This window comes from Sinocyclocheilus rhinocerous, unplaced genomic scaffold (assembly GCF_001515625.1).
Source record: "Sinocyclocheilus rhinocerous isolate Xijiao unplaced genomic scaffold, SAMN03320098_v1.1 scaffold1406, whole genome shotgun sequence".
NCBI classification, from domain to species: Eukaryota; Metazoa; Chordata; class Actinopteri; order Cypriniformes; family Cyprinidae; genus Sinocyclocheilus; species Sinocyclocheilus rhinocerous.
In genome coordinates this window covers 356,176-377,641 of record NW_015647095.1, presented here as the reverse complement: position 1 = coordinate 377,641, position 21,466 = coordinate 356,176, and the positions used below count along the sequence as shown (strand labels likewise).

General features: G+C 38.5%; 2 protein-coding genes across 2 annotated transcripts; both read right to left on the bottom strand.

Annotated features, from left to right (window-relative positions):
• Positions 1-2,979: 2,979 nt before the first annotated feature.
• Positions 2,980-8,112, bottom strand: LOC107708816 (protein-L-isoaspartate O-methyltransferase domain-containing protein 2-like). The gene is made up of 6 exons (XM_016513136.1): positions 7,799-8,112; positions 5,813-6,126; positions 5,303-5,405; positions 5,022-5,193; positions 4,789-4,912; positions 2,980-4,161 (listed from the first exon to the last, which is right to left on the bottom strand). Exons 2-6 carry the CDS (start codon positions 6,117-6,119, stop codon positions 3,743-3,745), a joined length of 1,125 nt encoding a protein of 374 aa, XP_016368622.1. The 5' UTR covers positions 6,120-6,126; positions 7,799-8,112; the 3' UTR covers positions 2,980-3,742.
• Positions 8,113-8,821: 709 nt separating this feature from the next.
• Positions 8,822-20,603, bottom strand: LOC107708774 (myelin transcription factor 1-like). The gene is made up of 24 exons (XM_016513081.1): positions 20,544-20,603; positions 20,262-20,376; positions 18,066-18,157; positions 17,550-17,604; positions 17,408-17,438; positions 17,245-17,307; positions 16,907-17,142; positions 15,784-16,734; positions 15,532-15,666; positions 14,817-14,907; positions 14,599-14,718; positions 14,281-14,495; positions 13,949-14,139; positions 13,630-13,854; positions 13,333-13,487; positions 13,118-13,180; positions 12,717-12,785; positions 12,333-12,395; positions 12,107-12,190; positions 11,769-11,990; positions 11,397-11,488; positions 11,197-11,300; positions 10,319-10,462; positions 8,822-10,211 (listed from the first exon to the last, which is right to left on the bottom strand). The coding sequence occupies exons 1-24, from the start codon at positions 20,601-20,603 to the stop codon at positions 10,068-10,070; spliced, it is 3,720 nt and encodes a 1,239-aa protein (XP_016368567.1). The 3' UTR covers positions 8,822-10,067.
• Positions 20,604-21,466: the final 863 nt, after the last annotated feature.

The window sequence follows — 21,466 nt, the reverse complement described above, 5'->3', positions numbered from 1 at the left end:
GCCCATATATCTAACCCCAACCATACTCAAACTGTCATTCAGGCTCGCTTCCCTAATGGTTTGCCAAACCAGCCCATCATTCATCCCCACAAGCAGCATCCAATTCATAGCCATGCTATAAACCATGCTCAGAACCAGATTGCCACTGCGCCCTCACAAGCCCAAGTGCAAGCTTACCTGACACAGGCAGAGAGGGACCAAAGTAGAAATCTACGACTGAATGATTATGGCAATGGAGTGAAGCTGTTTGTCTCAACAGAGGATGACACCAAACCTCTCGGCAGAGGTCCTGGCGAAGATTTTGCTTTAAAGAATTCTGCAGTTCCTCCCATTGGCAGAAGAGTCCAAGGTTCATCTCGACCAGTTTCCTCTGTAGAGGCCAACAACCCTCTTGTCACCCAACTTCTTCAAGGCAGCCTACCCTTAGAGAAGGTCTTACCCCAGCCTCACTCAGTCAGCAAGCTGGAAATTAATCGACTTCCAGGTGCCCCTGCCGGTAACTCAACCAGTCGCCAACCTCCAAGAAATCTGGGACCACGTTTTAGAGGCCTGTCTGAGTCAGGAGGATCTATAGAAACTGGTGGATCTGACTTCCAGCACAAAGCCCCATCCGCCCGAGTGTCTCCTGGACCTGGTCGGAACTTTGGTTCTTCACCACCGGGTTCTACTCCATCTCGAATGGCATGCTTGTTTGAGGAAGCTAGCCCAAGATCCGCAAATGTTCAGTTCACTTCTCAACAACCCGGAGGTACAGTGCCCCCCGGAGCAGTACCTGTCATAACATCCCTCCCTTCAAACTCCTCTGCTAGAATCTCAATGGATGTGAACTCTCAGAATGCTCCAGTTTATGAATCGGCTGTCATTAAAGAGCACCCTGGACCTCTTCCTCCAAGGGGTGAAACTCCGGAGAGGCCAGCTGGCTTTCAACAGCATCCTAACAATCTCTCCCAGTCTGTGTGCAGAACCACACCTGATGCTCCCTCACCTCCACATGGCGACCTTTGTCCATCGGAGGTTGTTCCTACTGTTAAGATTAACTGGCGCCCGAGCAAACCCCAACCACCTCAGCATCAGACATATCAGCAACAGCTCTCTCCTGTAGCTACAGTAAAGAATGAAGTCTCCTCACGCCCTTCGTGCCAACAAGCTCTGACCAAAAACTCACCTGCTCCAAACAGTGGCAATACTTCTATTGTAATAACCAAAAAGGAGCCTCTGGACAATTTTCATGGAGGTGGTGGAGCTATGGAAGGACTGCTAAATATGGAAATGTCTCTTGTTAGAATGGCCAAGAAGGAACGAGTCAAAAATCCATATGGCCGCCAAGCAGACACCTCCACTTCTCCTGTCTCCTCCTCCCCTTCCTCATCGGCCTCCAGTCTCCCTTACCAGCTATATGGCAAGCTACCAAAACTACAACAGAGTGGGGGCAACGGAGGGTCCTCATCCAGCTTCAGTTACACAGCTAATGTGTCCGTGGTGGACGGTAACGGGTTCTCCCGCAGTTTAGCCGATGGTGTGCTGCAGCTAAGGCCACGTGTGAGCGTCAACAACAGTGGAGGCCAGAATGCTACACTTAGCATTCAGGCATTCGCGGACAGCGCTGCAGAAGAAGTGGCTCTCAAGTGTTCCTGCCGACTTAAGGCTATGATCATGTGCCAGGGCTGTGGCGCTTTCTGCCATGACGATTGCATTGGCCCCTCAAAACTGTGTGTGTCATGTCTGGTTGTCAGATAGTTTGTTGCAGCTCCTCCAAACTGAGCCGGTTGGTCAGAGCAAATGCTTTGACCACTCCAGAAAATTCTAGCCCTTTGCCTGTGGTTGGATACCACTGGAAGTCTTGGACTCTTTTGAACAAAGAATGAGGCAGGACACTGCATTGTTCAAATGGGACATTTTTTTTTTTTCTTTTTTTTTTTTGATGGGCCAGGCAATACAATAGGGCTGGAAGATTACTTGTAAGATAAAAAAGTCAGTCTGTATTTTTGTTGCATATTTTTTCTATTGCTGTTATGGTGTTATTATTATTATTATTAATATTATTATTATGATTACAGTAATATTGATATTGTTGTAATTATTATTGGTATTATTACATGAATTTACATGGCACGGTTGATTGTAAATTGTGCCTTTTTTTCCCCCAACAAAACACCTCATCTTTACCTCATCTTCTTGACACCAGTCATCAGTTCAGTGTGAAAATGGTGGCGTACCTGTTTGTTTTCTTCTCTTGAATTCCTCTCAGTGAAGAGAGCTTTAGAAGAATTTTGTGTGTAATGTCTTGCAAAGATTATTTTTTTAATCATTAAATAAGAAAATACATTTTTGTTATTTTGTAAGTGCTTTCACTCTTCTTTTTGTTTCCATTTTTATTTTCTTATCCAAAGTGAAGTCCAGTCTGTACTTGGCGGTTAAGCACAGTATTCAAATCTAATAAAGCTGAAAGTTAGCGTATTTTCTCTATTTGATCTTTTTTAACTGAGGGTAAAGTGGGCCAAAGTTGTGTTTGGGGAAAAAAGGTATCATTGTATCATCACAGTGATACATTGGTATCATTGTATTTGTTTCCACAGCATGTGCAGATATTTCTTTTAATGTCACCCATTTAGGGAGTATTTGTTGTCTTCAGCCCTCATAATAATGCATACAGTATGGTCCGCACTTTCAGAAATCTAAATTATGCATTTAATCATTTAATCTGTCTCACATGTGAGCCCAATGTTTATCAGTGTTTAGAATTTATTTAATTTTACATTAAATGTTTGCAGAGACAACGGTCTGAGTTTGTTTCAAAATACATCCATAATACTGTAAATTGATTTACAAGTCAATTTGGACCCTCTAGTCTTTGCTACATTTGGCACCTTATTGTTAATTGTATGCCACATGCACACTTTCGTTTGCATAATGAAAATATCATTTTAAAAGTGAAGGATTTTGGTCATGAAATAGATTATATAAATGTATAATTCAAAACTTTTTTTTTTTTTTTTCAATTAGTGCATTCTACATCACTGGACAAAGTGCACATCAGAGCATTACCACAATTCAGAGCACCATTTTATAACTTGTTACACAACTATAGACTATACCTTTTATACTTCTATATAGCAAAAAGCAAATGCAAAGGCCCTGAAAACAGTACAAACCCAAGACTATTTCAAATAGTTTTTCATCTTAAAATCCCTGAAATTGTACGACACTGATTATGTTGGACGATCACATTTTTAAACGTGCCACTGTATTTTCACACAATATAAGTGTAATTCAGCACACAATTAGACTTTTTTTTTTTTTTTTTACAAATCCATTCACCAGAAGAATATTTTGATTTTCACTTTTCATAGTAAACCTAAGAGCTGAAACTAGATGTTACATAACTCACAAAACAAGAGAATACAGTGCATTTATGATTTATTAAACTGTTAGCCACTAATGTCCATTTGAAAATGTCACTGCACAAATAACATGAAACGTAGATTAATAAATCAGTTTTCACTGTTTCTTGATTCCATGATTAATGGTTAGCATTCTAGACCATGAATCCAGATCCAGCATTGGGAATTTTCCTTTATAGATAAATAAAATTAAGTATCTCTGCCACCTGACTTGGCAGAACAAAGAGTGGTGAAATTCTATGAGAAAGGTTATCAGGATAATGCAAAAAGAGAATTCTTGATGTGACAGTGCTAGGTAGATGCGAGTAGTTTAGAATAGACTATTCACTGGAAGGAGAAATCTACTTCTCTCTGTAGTAAAGAAGATACATCTTGAGAGGCTCTGGCAAAGGCAGGCTTAGGATCCTCTCTCTTAAGAGGTTTACTGGAGTCTCTATCACCAAAACACTGCCCTCATTCCTTCTCTCATTCTCTTCAAGTTGTTCACAAACTCTTCTGCAGTCTTCATCTTCATCCTCATTGTCTGTGGATGACTGGTTGTTGTTGTTGTCCATGGGTCCGGGAATCAAGCGACTCATGAACAAATAACTATTGGTCAGAAGAGGGGTGTCACGATGCTCTCGTCTCTGTTTAAGGGGATTTCTTCGCTTCAATCCAGTTCTCCGTGGTAGCGGCAAGGATCCAGACCCGGATTTCTTGAGAATGTGACGGATGGAGATGCGGGCCAGATCCTGAAGACTCCGCACCTCGAACATGGCAGCTGGACAGCATGAAACATGGGGGTTTTTGACTGCATTTATGCATATACACCAATCCTATTATCATTATACTCAATATACACTACAGGTCAGAAGTTGGGTTGGTAAGATTTTTTTTTTTATCTAGTATTTATTATTATTTCTATTTTTTTTTTATCTCACAAAGGCTGCATTTATTTGATTTAAAATGCTGTAAAAACAGTAATATTGTAAAATATTATTACAATTCAAAATATTTTCAAATGTAATTAATTCCTGTGATGTCAAAGCTGAATTTTCAGCAGCTACGACTCCAGTTTTCAGTGACACGAATCATGACTCATGACATGATCTTTCAGAAATCATGTTGAAAACAGTTGAAGCCATATGAATTTTTTCAGCATTCTAACATATATGAATGATAACAATGTAAAAAATTTTGTAACAATGTAAGTTTTTACTGACACTTTTTATTCTTGCTAAATTAATTTTTTTTTAATACTTTTGAACCGTAGTGTACAGTGCTGTTCAAATATCCAATAGAAGTGAAATTGCTTCTATTTTGTATTTTTCTAATTTAATATACCAAAATAAAAAGGCCACAATAATCTAATTTAATTAAACAATTTAAAATACAGCAGGTGACTTACGTAGAGACACTGCTCTCAGTTTGCCATTTTCTCTGTGTTTAGGGAGCACAAGTGGTGCGAAGGACACAGCAATTATCTTTCTCGTCTCCCATGTGTTATATCCTGTCCGGGTAATTTTAGTGAGCTAGAACAAATTAGAAATGCATAGACATATATAAATTTCACACACAATCTCTCCTGGATTACCTGAAACCAGATGTACTATAAAATTGCTTTGCCTTTCAATTATTCACCTTTTCTTCCAGAGGCAGTACTAAGATGCCCCCAACCTTCAACAGCTTCTTCATGTAGTCTTCATGTTCTCTCTGGACCCCTGCGCCACAGTAAACCCTGTCATACTGCCTGCTTTCTGGGGCAATCTCCAGACAGTTACCCACCACAAAGGAAGGCTCACAGAACTCAAACCTAGACCAAAAATATTGACAATGTCAGTCACTTCATTTTGCACACTACACTTTGAGCAAGGGAATGAGTTTATATTAATATAAAAGTAAACACCCAAAAGTTACTACACCTGTCAAAACTATCATTTGTCTTGATGAAGAAGTCCAGCTTCTGATAAGCATATTCTATAACATCTTCATGTAATTCCACACCATGATTCACACCAAATGCTCCTGGAAATATGACAGATAAATTCAGTGAGCATTATGGCATATGAAGAAAATGCACTTAAAGAAAAAACAGGGTTCAATGTTAATAACTCAAACGCAAATTTAAAAAAAAAAAGTGTCCTCATGTACTCGCCCTTATGTCGTTCCAAAGCTGTATAATTTTTCTTTTCTTGAACACAAAAGAAGATATTTTGAAGAATGATGGTAACCAAACATGTTTGGTTCTCTTTGATTTCCACTGTATGAAAAAAACACAATGGAATTCAATGAGAATAGAAACGGTTTAGTTACCTTTCTTCGAAATAACTTTGTGTTCCCAAGAAGAAAAAGTCATACAGGTTTGGAACGACATAGGGGGAGTAAATAATGGCAGAGCAAAATGAAAGCCTTCATATTCTCTATGAACTCACCCAGTGTAAGTCCCACCATGGTGCTGAGGTAGCCTGTGCCACTGCCCAGGTTAAGAAAGGACAAGCCAGGCTGCAGGTCTAAAGCCTCCATCACCTCAGAGTAGATACAGGGCGCAGAGAGGTGGATGTTGCCGTGTCTCCAGGCCAGATCCTTGTAGGCACTGTCACGGAATTCTTCCAGATAGTAGTCAGCACGATCAATGGCCCTGAAGGCATGTTCAACTAGATCTGAGCGAATGTACTGGGCCTCCTTCAGGTTGTCAATTAACTCGTCATTGTCCTCCCCAGCACTGACTGCACCTCCCATTTTAGCTCTTTTTTGGGTGCAAAACAGAAGAGAAGAAAATAAAAGACGTAAGTATGCACGTAAACAAAGATGAAAAACTGGAAACGTACTGTTGATTCATGTTGATTCAGGCCTTTAAAAAAGTTGAACTGATAAACAACCACTTTCATTAGTTTCTTGCTATAACAGTGGATCTGAACTGATTTTGCTTCAGAAAAGTGGCACCCCAACACAGTACCAGGACTGAGTAAGATATAAAACTGAAATTTATTAATATTACCATGAGATTAATAGACCAAATAATATGCTAAATTATTAACTTGACATAGGCTGAATAGGAAAATTTACAAATTAAGTTTCTTTAATTTTTTTACACTACTATTCAAAAGTGGGGTCGGTAATCATTTTTTAATGTTCTTAAAAGTATTTTATGCTCACCAAGGCTACATTTTTTTAAATAAAAAATACAGTAAAACAGTAATGAAATATTATTACAATTTAAAATATTTTTTTATAATTTAAGATAACTTTTAACATTCATTATTATCAATGTTGAAAACAACTGTACTATTTATTTTTTATTTTATTTTATTATTTTTGTTTTTATTTATTTTTACTTTTTTTTTTTTTTTACTTTTTGGTGAACAGAAATTTCTAAATAATAGCATTTATGTCAAATAGAAATCCTTTGTAATATAAATGTTTTTTTCTGTCACTTATGATCAATTTAATGCATCTTTTCTTAATAAAAGTATTAATTTATTTTAAAAAAAATATACTACCTACTGCCACCAAATGTTTTCTTAAGTTTGGTTAAATTTCTCTTGAATTTTGGTTGTTCCTTGCTCTTGGCAGCCAGTAATTAAACATACAAATCAAACTGAGGTTGCGGTAAGCCTATTTATTTCGCTATCCTAACTATGCACAATCATATTAGTTGAATTTTATGTTTTTAAATAAAATGCATATAATGCATTGCTGTCCCAGACAACACTTTAGATTGTGGCCCACTTGTTGAGAACCACTTCTCTAAAAGATGTTGGATTGCATGTCTGCTTAATTATACATCTGGGCATTTAACTAGGCCTACTGTCAAGCAAAATTTGTCCAAATACATTTTGTAATCAATCTGAAAACTCAGTTCACAAGTTCATAAGACTTCTTTTTGAGGAGCATTTTGCTTAAGAAGTGTGTTAGTGTTGTATTTCTTTAAATGTCACTGTATTTAATATTTTCCTATCTAATGCAATGACATGCGAATGTATTTACATGTCCAAATAATTTTGGGGCTTACTGCACATGTTTTGGTCCTAACAAAACAGCATTTTTGTCCAGTTAACGGGTGGTGGCGCTGGGCTGCGCCGTTGGAACGTTAAAGCTTCCCCAGAGACGCTGTGTAGAAACTGCGGATGTGAGGAATGCTCCACCAATCACCGCGCGCTCAAATGCAGCTGCGCCATTCGCTAACACGCATATTGTGCAGTGTTTTGTTGAACATCCGGGTAGTTACTCAAATACAGTTAAATATGAAATAACATACATCAGCCCTTTATTTTTAATCATCACGACCTGCCGTTCATTCTGCACGCTAAACTACTCGTTAGGCTCAGTGAAAATGCACTAACCAATAGTTTATCATTCTATTATCACGCCAGAATTATAATAGATAACAGCGAGCACGACTCATATAATGCGCTTACCTGCAACAAGTAGACGTAAATGAAGACAAAGACAGGAAAAATCGGGATGGAGGTGTTTTGGGTAAACTCGTCACGGGAAACACCCCGACGACTTCACAGTCGACCGAGCTGAATCGTCTGGCACCCTGAAACACCCTGATTATGGTCCGTTGAGGCTGTCCATTCGGTTAACTGTCTCTTGTTGTTTCTATCTCTCGGTTTCTTCCCATAAACGTTCACGGCGAGCAGCGCTGGATGTAAACATTCGCCAGCTGACTCCGTGACGTCACGCACACAAACACAAAATATGGGTCATGGAGCACATGGGTCCTGCACTACATGATTTTTATGACATATTCATAAACACAGCAGTCTCTGGTGTTGGTAAGGATAGGGGAAAAAACGGAAGCAGTCAACACATTTTTATTGGTGAATAATTCTCAATGTGGTTATTTCTATTTAATTATTGGATGGGCACATATATATTTTAGATATATAGGGCCTCAATTGAACATTTCCACCGGTGTTGCACAAAAGAAAAGATTGTTGACCTGTAGCAGGGCATGATGTCACACCATATGGGGTAAGTTGTCACAAAGGAGCCATCATGGCATGTCAATAGCCTATTAATGGTTTTTCAGCGACATGTAGACAGTAAAATAAATCTATAACTTTTAAAAGACGTGACAACTGCCTGGTCTCCTTGACCATTTCAAATCAAATCTGAAGGAAATAATCACTATATGCAAACTTTCAAAATTATCCAAAGCATTAATATTCAATATCATATTAATATTAATCTTGACAAAATACAAATACATCCCTTATGTTTTTATGTAGACTTTATCAGCTGAACAGAAATCGTGACTGACTAATTTTGTATCCAGCAGATGTCAGCCAAGTATCCTACTGAGAGAGTGTTTGGTTCCTATTTTATCTTTGCTCTAATAAATGTCAGAGAATCCAAAATTATTGGGACTGACCAATGTCTCACAAAATATCACTGTTGGATCAGGGGCAAATACAAGCTTGTAAATATGTAGTCATAATAACTCAATAGAAGCCCTCAGCATTAAATGCTCTCTGTTGTAGGTGATAGAATTCCCATTTATTTTATCAACAACATGGGCAAAGACTATCCATATGCAGCAACCACTAACACAGAGACATTTACAAAATAAATATGCAACAAGATCTCCATTCAATTTGTTCTTAAATGCTAAATAAATAACAATAAATACATCATATATGTTCAACCCACTTCACTCTGCCTGGAGGGTGTCAAAATACTTTTATGGAAAACAGAACTCATTAAATAAAGAAGAATATTAAAAAACAATATAAAAATTGTTAGGTAGAAAATATTTGCACTTAAAAAAAAGAGATTATAAATCTCTTGTCTTTAAAATAAATAGGAAGGTTTATAAAACAATTTGCTGTCGATATTCTTAAAATATTGCCTCTTTCACAACGCAGAAGGCAACGTCTCTCCTCTTAATAACTGTTTAAAAGCTGTGTATAGAATTTTGCTTTGTGAAATAAATTAAGTCCATAAATAGACACTGATTAATAAATAAATAAAATAACCCTTAACATGAATAAATAATACATTAAACTTACATTTCAAGGACCCAATTTAAATAGCCATAATAATAATAATAATTACAATAATAACATGACGATGGAACTACAAACTATTCATGGAAGTGCAATATCTATGTTCTCAAATACGATAAATATTACTGAATGGAACAGGAGAACATTTACACCAAATATGAGACAACATTATCATACAGGGATCAAATGTAGCAGTGCTGCATACTAATCATATTTTGTCAAGGGAGGTCATTAATTGTGAATTCACCTTCGGACATTACACATAAAACACTCTGTTACGCATACACACATAGACTCTCCTCCACAGACACACGACAATCTCACAACTTATTGTTCACGGCAACCTCCATGCACTGAGGGAAGTAAAAAGGCAGATCAGTGTCGGTGAGAGTTGCTCTAGAAAACAGTAACAAATGGTTTGCTCCAAAATATACCCCAAAACAAGAAGAGCCAGCTTGGTTTAAGAGGCAAAGGATCTTGTATCTCATCAAAATTGCTAAGCAGCATAGTTTGGAATTGGAATTTGGTCCATTTCTCTGACTTCCATGGGTCTCGTGATGTTCCGCGTTTACGGAGGGTGCCACATACAAAACCTGAATGTCCTTAAACAGTATTTTTATGTTGTTAGTCTGGTTATTTAACCCACAGTGTCTTGCAGCTGCCGCTCCTCTGCTCACACCTCAATGCCTTTGACAGCCTGGTTGATCGACTCGAGTAGGGCTCGGTTCTCTGGGTTCTGATAGCACTCCTTATCGGTGAACATGTGGGTCAGGGTATCCACGCAGGCGTCAAAATTCTGCTCAGTGATGGGCCCTTGCTGTGGTAAACAACAGATTACAGTTTGTTAAAAGCAAGCTACATAAAAGTATAATGTACAATGCTTGTTGGGCGTAGTCATAAAAGGTAGATAGCAAGCGGACTGACCATCTGTGGTAGACGGATGTTGGCAAGGCTGCGGATAAGAGCCTGGCTCAGGCCTGAGAGTTCCATGAACAGAGCCTCATTCTTCTCCTCTATGAGTTTATTCTCTTCCTCCATGCTCTTGAGGTTCTTCTCCATGGATGAGATCTATTGAGGGATAGAATTGCATGAATAAACAGCAGCTGCGCGGTCAAGATGTGTATTCTATCTTTGTGATGATAAAATACTGTCATTTGTAATATTGTATTTAAAGTACTGTAAATATTATCATTATATTTCTTATGGAAATATTTCTTATCAAAAAAGCTTATTACATGCAGTTACCACCAGTGAAGGACCTAATGCTATATGCTCAGATCTCATTTCAGCCATATATAGAGTGAATCTGTTTCATATCTGTCTTTATCACAGTTTCTGATACGTGAACTGTTCAAAAGTTTGGGGTCAGTAAGATTTTTAATTTTGAAGGAAATAAATTTGGCAGGGATGCAATTAATTGATCAAATAAAAAAAAATTACATTACAAAAAAAATCTATTTCAAATATATGCTGTTCTTTTGAACTTTCTATTCATCAAATAATTCACAGAAACTTTCACAGGTTTTCACAGAAATATGACGTGACACTGAAGACTGGAGTAAAGCCTGCTGAAAATTCAGCTTTGCGATCACAGGAATAAATGTAATTTTTTTAAATATATAAAAAAAATTTTTTAAATTGCAATAATATTTCACAATGTTACTGTTTTTGTTGTATTCTTGGTCAAATAAATGCAGCTTTGGTTACTTCTTTCAAAAACACTAAAAAAAACTTACCAACCTCAAACTTTTGAATAATAGTGTATATATGCATTTATAAATATGCATTTAATAAAAGCAGACCTGTGTATGGAGGTTGTCCATGTCTGCTTCCATCTCAGAGTTCGACTCATTCAGTTCATTGATCTCTTTGTTCAGCTGTTTAATGTCTTCATCATTGTCAAGAACTGAAGGGAATAGAAAAACAATGCATATGTTAATGAAGAGCACAACATGAACATAATGGGGATGAAAGAAGAGAAGCAAATTATATTTGATCTTACCATCACTTGCCCTGAATTTCTTGCTGATGTAATCATCTCCTGGGAACCTGGCTCTCTTCTTGTTAGCTGAAGCTCTAGGGCAACCTGATAGACTGTAGAAACACATTATGATTAAGAGATATGAAAAAATGTATTGTCTTAGATTTATTGTTTTTATTACACCATCTTTCGGTAACCCCAGAAAGCCAAAAACAGGCATTTCTAATATTTCAAAACATATTACTTACCTATGGCATTTCCAAGACAATTAGTTTTATTATATATCTAGCATATATAGCAGTTTTAATTCACTCACAGCTTGCCATTTATCAAGACTATTTAATACCATAATACTAATATTTATCTGTAAATTTGACTAGGTCCCCTCTGTACCTGCGATGAGTGAGAAAGCTGCCGTTGGCATGTCCTGATCCATCACATCCTGGCGTAGGGCAGGTCGGGCCCTCAGTCTTGAAGGCCTTCCAGGAGAATGGAGTGCCATTTAACATGCCCTCCTTCTGCTGGCGTGCTGCCAGCGGGCACCCATAGGCACTGCGGTGGGTGGCATATTTCCCACTGATATGCCCCAGACTGTCACAACCCGGCACCGGGCACCTATAGAGAGGTAAGTGATGAACTGGCAGTCAGGTTGGCATTCTCTAAAGATACAGGCTGTGCTCAAAAGTTTTCGTACAGAAAAAGTTGAGATTGTTTTGTAAAAAAAAACATACTTTAAGATCTCAGAATCTTCCTTGTCATCCTTAGTCGGGGTGGTTTTGATTCCTCCCTTCTTGGCACGTGGACATCCAGACAGACTGCAATAGAGAAAGTGTGAATGTTATTATTTTTTTACATTCGGCGTTTAATATTTTTGACTAGTTGCAAAGCTTGACACTGAATCCAAAAGTGCATCTTGAAAGTAGGTTCAGTCAGTGTAACATCTCTTAATTAACATACCTTCTATGGGAAGCATAGTTTCCAGTGAGGTGTCCTGATCCATCACAACCTGGGGTAGGGCATCTGGAGGTCACAAAGAGAAAGACAGGTTAGCGTGAACATAGCATTGCTTTAGAAAGATACAATTCTGGATAATCTAAATAAACATTTAGCCTTCAGCCTTCAGTGTCTCAGCTGGTTTGATGCATCTCTAGGACACAGTCCAAGAAAATTATATTTTTGGCCACTGAAAATATAAAGTGATTACTGCTTCAAGAGTATAAGAATAGCCAGCAAAAGGAACAGTAAACAGTGCTTTGCAGTAACAGCAGTATTATGTAGAGTCAAGTAGAAGCAGTAATCGGTAAAGGATTCATTAGAGGAAAAAATAGAGCACAGACATACTTGAGTTCAGCAGTGTGGGCAGCCATGAGGGTCCGAAGACTTTTATCAGCAAGGGGACAACCAGAGAGACTGAAGAACAGTAGAAAAACACCAGGAAGAAAGAATAGAGGGAGGAAGATTTAATTGAAGATGGAAGAGATATATATTTTGTAGTATGTCACTGATTTGTCATTTCTATGTATGTATTTTAGCAAATATATACATACAAAGAGACATGAGTAAATGAGTTGCCCAAATGCATTAAAGAGACATAGCATTTGTCTGCAGTCAATATACAGGTTTATGCTATAGAGAGCTGAAGCTGTTAGGGTTCAACAGAGAGGAAAACAGATAAAGAAAAAAAGAAAACACAAGTAGGGCTTGTGTTCAGAGTTGAAATACTGTGTCAGCTTCTGGCATACCTGCGGTGTGATGCATAGTTCCCAGTTATATGTCCACTGCCATCACAACCTGGGGTGGGACATCTGGAGGGGAGGTAAAGAGAGTATTAAATCCCTGTGGAATCATTCTGGTAATTTATTAACCTTTGCAAGACACTAAATTTACAGACTTCTTTTATTGGCTTAGCAGATGTGTTTTGTGTTTAAATTAGGCTGTTGTTGCAGCAGACACTTACAGCAAGACCTCTTTCTTGCTGTCCTTAGGCTGGAATTTGACTTTGAAGCTGGAGGTTGTGACCTCACCAGGGTATTTCCTGTCCTCCGTGCTCTCCTGAGTGGCATCATCATCGTCTCCATCAGAGGAAGCGTATGAGCGTGTGGTGTACTCAACCTGGACACAACAGACAAATAACAGTCAAACAGGTGCAAAACTGTGAAAGTTTAATTCATAGAATGAAGGTTTTTATTCATTAACCATGATTTAACCATGAAGTGAGACTATATGAATATATCTCAAATTGATATACATTTACCTCCTCTGGCTCCTCCTCTTTCTGTCGGTTTGACTTGGTGTAGTCCAGAGGCCCCTCCCACTCCTCTTGTTTATAGGTGTGGCTGGAGTGGGGTGAGTTGACGCCATGGTGTTGAGAAGATGATGACGAGGATGAAGATGGGTCTGGTGACCTGACACCTTCCCTCTTGGGTTTCTTCATGCTGAGGTCCAGTGTGCCATTCTCATCCACCTCAATGTCCATGTCCTAGATTTTAGAAGACATTAATTAGAATCTAGCGTATATATAACGTGGATGTTATGGAACTCAACTTTCCAGATACAGACAGAGAGGAACTCACTTTGCTGGCCTGATCTGGCTGTCTGGTGCTGAGGTTTTCAGGCCTCTCCCAGCAGCGGGTGGACAGGTTGAGAATGGCAGTGGCAGCCATGTGTGCGGCTTCGGCATCATGGGTATAATCGTACCCACTTGAGGTGGAAGAGGAGCTGCTTTTGGTGTAGCCTCCTGACAGGCTGTGGCTGGGGGACAAGGCTTTGGGGAATGGTTTGGCTGTTCATTATAATAGTAATAATAATAATAATATGTGTTTCAGTATGCTATCAATAATTTATTATCTATTAATATCTGTTGTATTTGTATCTGTTATTTTAAAGGGAATGAGGGGGTGCTTACATTTGAAGGCTTTAGGTGAGGTTTCGCTGGTGGGCATCTTGGGTGCAAGCATGCGCTTGCCGAACACCTGTACATCGAAGCTTGCATAGTCGAATGACACCTTAGAATACTTCTCCAGCTCCTTAGCCAGGTTGGCACGAGGAGTGGCTGGCATGGCATTGGGCCTGTAGCTACCGTACTGAGGGATGTCCAGCTGTTTCACAAAACACATCGGCCTGTAGAGGAAAGAGTGTTTAGTCACAATGTTTCCCTATCAGGCTCTTTTGTCTGTTAAAGATCTAGCTGGGATGTTGAGAAGAGGACCTGAGAGGACCTCACCTGAGAACTCTGTCAGAGTTTGAGCCTCCGCTGGCAGGATCACTGACAGAGGTCTGCGGCTGTGACTGCTTTTCATGGATTTTCTGTTTCCCTGCAGCAGCAATAGGGCAGCCAGAGAGACTAAAAGTGTACAATGTAAGAAAACACATGGTTTTAGGGAAACCTGTTGTGAACAGAAATTGACGCCTGAAAAGTTTAAAATAGTTATGGAGCAGTACCTGCGATGTGTGTTACGGTTGCTGTTCACATGTCCCTGTCCAGTGCATCCAGGTGTTGGACACTTAAGTATGTTCTCATGCATTGCCAAGACTAATGCCAAAAAAACACATTAGCTTATAGAATATTTATACTACCATTCAAATGTTGTTGTTTTTTTAAAGAAATTAATACTTATATTCAGCAAGGATGCATTAAAATGACCAAAATGGGCAGTAAAGACATTTATAATATTAAAAAAAAAAAACGTTTTAAATAAATGTTCATTTGAACTTTCTATTATTCAAAGAATCTTGAAAAAAATCATGGTTTACACAAAAATATTAAGTAGCACAAGCTCTCTTGAACATTGATATAAAAAAAAAAAATGTTTCTTGAGCACCAGATCAGCATATTGGCATGATTTTTGAAGGATATATTTATCACAGGAATAAATTATATTTAAATATATATATATAAATAGAAAACAGTTATTTAAAATTGTGATTAAATGTGTGTTTTTACTGTATTTTTAATCAAATAAATGCAGCAAAAGACTTTTTTCTTTAAAGTCGGTAATATACATATATTAAAATATGTACACATTTTATAATTTTTTTATACAGTTTTTACAAACAAATTTATATAAATGTAAATGTGTTTTAAATTTGTATTAATATATATTATGTGTGTGTGTGTGTTTCACATATTATAATAATAGTGCAACACAATGCTTACCCTCTGGAGGGATTCTGTCCTTGTGTGGGCACCCAGAAAGGCTGCGGTGGTGTGGGTATAATCCAGTCACATGACCTGTCCCATCACATCCTGGAGTAGGGCACTTTACTTCCTTCTTCTCTGATCTAGAACCTTCTGTGCCCAAGAGTGAGGAGGCAAAAGCAAATTAAACTCCACACACACTGTACCTGCATGATAATGTTATCTATATTTAACTGAGGTCATAAGAGGTAGGCAGCAATTTCCTGTCACCTTTGCCATAGTATGCTCTACGAGCTGTGATGTCCATGGTCTTACTCATCCTCTCCTCTGAGCTGTGGTAGCACTGCTGCTCAGGAGAGCAGCTCTCTTCAGAACTGCAGCCGGTTTGTTTGGCTTTCAGTGCAATGGCCTGTTCCAGAAGTCCCAGGTTCCCCCGTGTCATGTCATACGTCTCTGAGTCATCTGTGACCTCTGACCTCTGTGACATGCTGTCTAACTCGTCATCATCCGCTTCATCAGCCTCCTCTTCTTCTCCGTCATCTTCCTCTTCTTCCTCTTCCTCTCCCTCTGAACCCAGCTCGATGACTACAGTGGGCGAGTCTTTATCCGAAGCATCATCTCTTTCTTCTTCATCCTCCTCCTCCTCATCTTCACCAAGAGGGTGGTTTAGATTGATGTTGCTGTGCGTCATCATGTCTAATTCCTGAGCTGAAGCAGCGGGGACAGGGGCAATTAAGGAGGAAGGCTCTACCTGGGATTGGATCTCCTCATCTTCTTCCTCATCATCATCATCATCTTCACATTCCTTCTCTGTCTCCCCAGTGTCTTTGGTCTGGATTTTGCCAAAGTCTCCACTGAAGTACTGGTGGTCCGAGTTGTTCTTCTGGCTCAAACATTGTGTCTCCTCTTCCCCCTCTTCCTCTTCCTCATCCTCCTCTTCTTCCTCAACTGTTGTCACAAGCTCGTCGGTCTCTTTCAGCTGCTGGGTCACACGCTCTTCCTCTGTAATCTCTTCTGCTTCCTCCTCTACCTCTTCCTCTCGAGCCTGGATTTCTTCAGTGACCTGTAGCCCCTCCTCTGCCTCAGCATCCATGGTGATTTGTTGGATGGACGTAGCCTCGATATTGGCTTCTTCCTTCTCAATTTCGCTCTCTGGCACTAAACTTGATGTTTCTCTGACAGGTGTCTTTTTCTCTTCTGAATCCACTTGTGAAATTTCTTCTAGGGGAATGGCAAAAAAGGCCATCATTTACTAAATGTTTTTTTTATGTTTCTTGACAAGTTTGGGTGATATAATAAAACATAAATACATAAAGACCATAGTATGTGCACTGCATGGTACATAACTTTAAAAATACTAAACTTTTTTGTAGTTAATAGGTTATTAACCCACCTGTCATTGCTTCTGATGCAAGTGTTTTTTCTTTTGCTTCCATCTCTTTATCAGTAGTGTCCTCTTCAGATTCTACTCCCTCATCTTTTGTTTCTGTTTCACTGTTTGTGTCACTGTCTGCATTAAACCCATCATCCATGGCCAGCTTTAGAGGGTTGGGCTTCCTTTTGGGGGCTGGCTGATTCTCCTCGGCCTCCTGGAGTTTTCTTTTCTTAGCTAATGGGCAGCCCAATGAACTGGAACGGATGAAAAGGTTTGGCAAAAAACTCAGTTGCTCACTTTTTATTTTTATTTTTTTAATATTGGCAGCTATAAGAGACTGAATTCTTACTACCTACCTTCTGTGTCGTGCATACTTTCCACTGACATGGCCTAAGCCGTCACATCCTGGTGTAGGGCAGCTGCAAAACAGGGGTTTTGATTAGCTATATACATTAACCTACTAACATCTGGTCTTTAAAAACATGATGAGTAACACTACAAAAGCATAAAAGCTCTCACCTGTACTCTTGTCCGACAAGCTCAAGAGGAACTGATATAAGGAACGAGATAAAAGCTCTGTCAGTCATTAAATTCACTAAAATGGACAAAACATATTTTTCAAAACATTATTTTTTTTTAAGAGTTTTTAAGAGGCTATCACCTCTGATTCCTTTTGAGCGTGTCCTCGTCCGCTTCTCATCTGCGTCTTGGCTCATCTGGAACACAAACACATGAGTGGTTATGAGATTATAATAAGTATTTATTAATGTCTTTAGATATTTACACTCTCCGTTTCTCTAATGTGTCTCTAAAATCATACAACATCACTGCTCTCCGGCTCTTATAACTTCAGACTGTGATTTTTGTCTTCAGATCTGAGCAGGTCTGATTTCACAGACACCAGAGTAGCCCCCTATCCTCTTAAATGCTTGTAAAGAGCTCAATCAATAATACACATCCAATAAGTTTTTTCAAATGCACATCCCTCCCAATCCTTAGAGGAAGTGAAGTGAAATATAAGAAAGAAATGAGGCCCTCCCAGACTTATAAAGATGTCAGAGCTTCGGAAAGGGAAATGTACTTTTAGCTTCTTTGGTTTTGTGGTACAGTATAAGACAAGAGATAATCAGTGAAAATGAAGCAACTCTGACATACACAAACACACATAATGTCTCACTTTTAGTCTCCTACTCCTCTTGTTCTCACAGCTGCTGGCTCTGTCCCCTCGTGTCCACCTCTGGCTCAGCAGCTGCCCTCTGAACTCATTCTCTGTTGGACAGAAAGGATAAGACAACAATTTCAGTCTGACATGTCCAAATATTAAAAGGTGCATACTTATGTATTACACAGTGACATGAGAAAAAAAAACATCCGCTTATTAAAAGTGACACACTAAAGCAGGTCTTGACAGTGGATTCCCATTTTTGATGTTTGGGTAATTAGTTAAACTATTTTATATATTTATTATATTTTTATGAGTAATATTAGTTTGAAATATGCAATAAAACTAAAATACCAAGAAAACACACATATTCTTTGCGAGCAATTGAGCCTCTAAGATCAGAAAGTAAGCAAATCTATGCCAGTAATGCTGATTCATACGCAACTATTGTGATGTCATTTTCCACAGGATGACTATAAAAGATGAACACCCCTAATCCAGAAGCAAACATTAAAAAGCCCCCAGAGGACCCATGCACTTTGGTCACTGAATGGGCTTTCAGCAGTCCATCATGGTCTGCGTGCCTTCATGGCTCTGGTGTTGATTATTCTTCCTGGGTGACGAGAGATCCGGCCGTGACCCAGCTGTTTTTATCAGGGCGTCATTACATGTGGTCTGATTACGTTTTAGGCAGCACCTGGTGCTCAGTCACGTCACACATGTAACAGGGGAGGGAATTCCCTTGAGAACCGCACTTGCCGCATATGATGCAATATGCAATGCAAACCTTGTCTGTTCGCATGGAAACCAATTAAACTGATTTTATTGCATTTGCTGAAAACTTTCTATAAAAGTAAGATGATACAAAAGGGAGGAACATAATATCTTTGAAAATAATGTATCCTATTTTCCAATACATTAGGAGTCAAGTAATATAAATACACATAAATTCTTCAAAATATTGCTTTCAAAGACACTTACAAAGACAACGGCATGTAAAAGATAAGGGACATTTGCATGCTTGCTGACATGTTATTTCTAGATGAAAATGGTGAGTTGATGACAGAGTTTTTTATGCCAAGTCACTTGAGATAAATAGTTTCAGTCATCCCTATCTCAAAAAATAGGGCCCATTCTCTTAAATGATTGTATCTCCCAGCATACAAAAACCTTGTTTGACTCCTATATAGTAGGCCCATGCATGAAATGGACCAATGGGAGTGCATGTTAGCCACAAATTGCTAATACGTTTTAGTAGGCCTATAGACTAATATTAGTATTTCTTTTGTCGCATCAGGCCCTTTACTTCGAAAAAGCACCATGATGCTGCTGCGCATAACCTCTTCTAGCACACCACGCCTTTCAATTAATATCAGCCAAACCCTCCGCCTTTAAAACACTGTCACTTTCCTGGAGAATAAACAATATCTAGCAGAATATGTTTACAAGACCTGCGACTGTATTATTAGAGCAATAACGTTAGAGTCCAACCTACAGAGGTCCTAAAACAAGAATAAGCGATGAATAAAGAGCAATTAAAATGTAAAACAGAAAGAAAGGCGATCATCTAATAAATGAATAGTGTATTATATAGGCCTAGCCTGAAGTAAACAGATGGTTCGTTCGCATTGTTTTTGCTTCTCGTAGATAACGCACGCACAGAAGACGAAACATATGCTGCTTTTGCGTTGCTTAAGGGTTTCTAATGACTATTTGTCCACTCCCATAAAATACATTGTATTTGTACATGTATCTCTGACTTCGTGTGAATCGACAAACTTCCAATGAATATTCCGTTTGGCTTTAAACTTCCACATTTCCGATTCGTCTATAAATATTGTTTTAAAACAAGCTCAACTCTAAAATGTAATATGAGAGCCTGGATATTGTGTTATAGATGCAGTAGAGGCCCTTTTAAGTTCTTGGGTTTCTTGAAAATAAAGCAGCAATGTAAATGCAAATACAATTATCCAAAAACCATTGTAGAATCGTTCTTTTTACACAACGTAATTGTGGCGTATAGAACGCAAGCGAAAATAAAACAAAATGTGCAAGAAATGTAAACACGGTGGAATGGCACTTCTTCTGTAAGAGATTACAAGTCCGGCGTCCATTTGGCTTCAATAGTAACGTAAATCCAAACCAGCAAACCTTTTCCAAACATTGAATTTTTATCCACATCAGCATCTGAATTAGTAAATAAAAAAATACCACAAGCAAACGACGTTTTTTCAAGGAGATGCGAGCGGCCTCTTGCTCTTTGTAGGCTCTGTGTGTTAACTTCAGTGTTGTACAGTACCTCCCCTTCAGAATGAGTCTTGTGCCGCTACCGTTAAAAACCTCTAATAATTCGCTCAGGACCGGTCCAAAACCTCCTCATGTTGTATGCAAGACGCATATATCCATTAATCGACATGTAATGTGAGCACAAATGTTGCCAAAATCATTTTTCCACACGCTTTGTCGAACGATTCTGACTTACCTTTCGCTCACAGGCCCATTGTCCACCCCTCCTCTACCCTGCGCCGTGACATCATCATCATAGTAAACCATGTACAGCACAAGATGGAGAGTGGGCCGCCGCTGACCCCCACCCACCCGATATAAAATACTCACACAAAAGTTTGACATTTAACTTACACGCTAAACTAATTTATTCGGTTATTTTGGAAAATATATCTACGTTTAGAAGCAGGTGCTCAGCTGAAAGACCAGCACCCAGAACAGCGCTGTTTCAGTACCATGGACAAGAGCGCTTTCCGTGGCAGGTGTCTAGTAAGAAAACGCTGTTTTCAATGAGTATATAGCAGTTTAACGATGAATACAATGACTATTACATTTTTAAAAAATGAATTAATCAAAAGAGAGTAATTTAAACATCAAATACAAGCATTTGTTTTATGTTTAAAAGACTATTGTCCGATTGCCATAGACTACACGATACTATTCGGTATTGACAAGAAAGAGAATAGTTTCTGTAAGTGGAAAAACACAATTCTTTAATATGGATCTATTTTTTTCTTGCGCAATGACACATTTGCCTTATTTCAAAAGCGTTGAACTACTTTTCTTTTATGTTCTTCTAGAAGCCTAACAACGTGACCTATTTTTGTGGGAAATTATCGAATTAACTTCATTTGTCTAAGTAATCGGTTAAATTACTATGATTTCTTCCGAGGTTGCCAGACTGTAAAATGTTGAATAAAAGTGAAGCTTATGTTTATTTTATGATGTCAAAGTGATTTTAATTGTTTTTTGTTTTTAAAAAAAAAATCACTTTTCTACCTGAGTAATGAACATCAAAAATAAGTTCATTTCACTTTTCGAAAATAAACTGTTAAAAAATAAAACAAAATATGTTGTTAATATAATTGCTGAAATCATTTTACAGTGCAGTAAACCAACCAAACACAGTG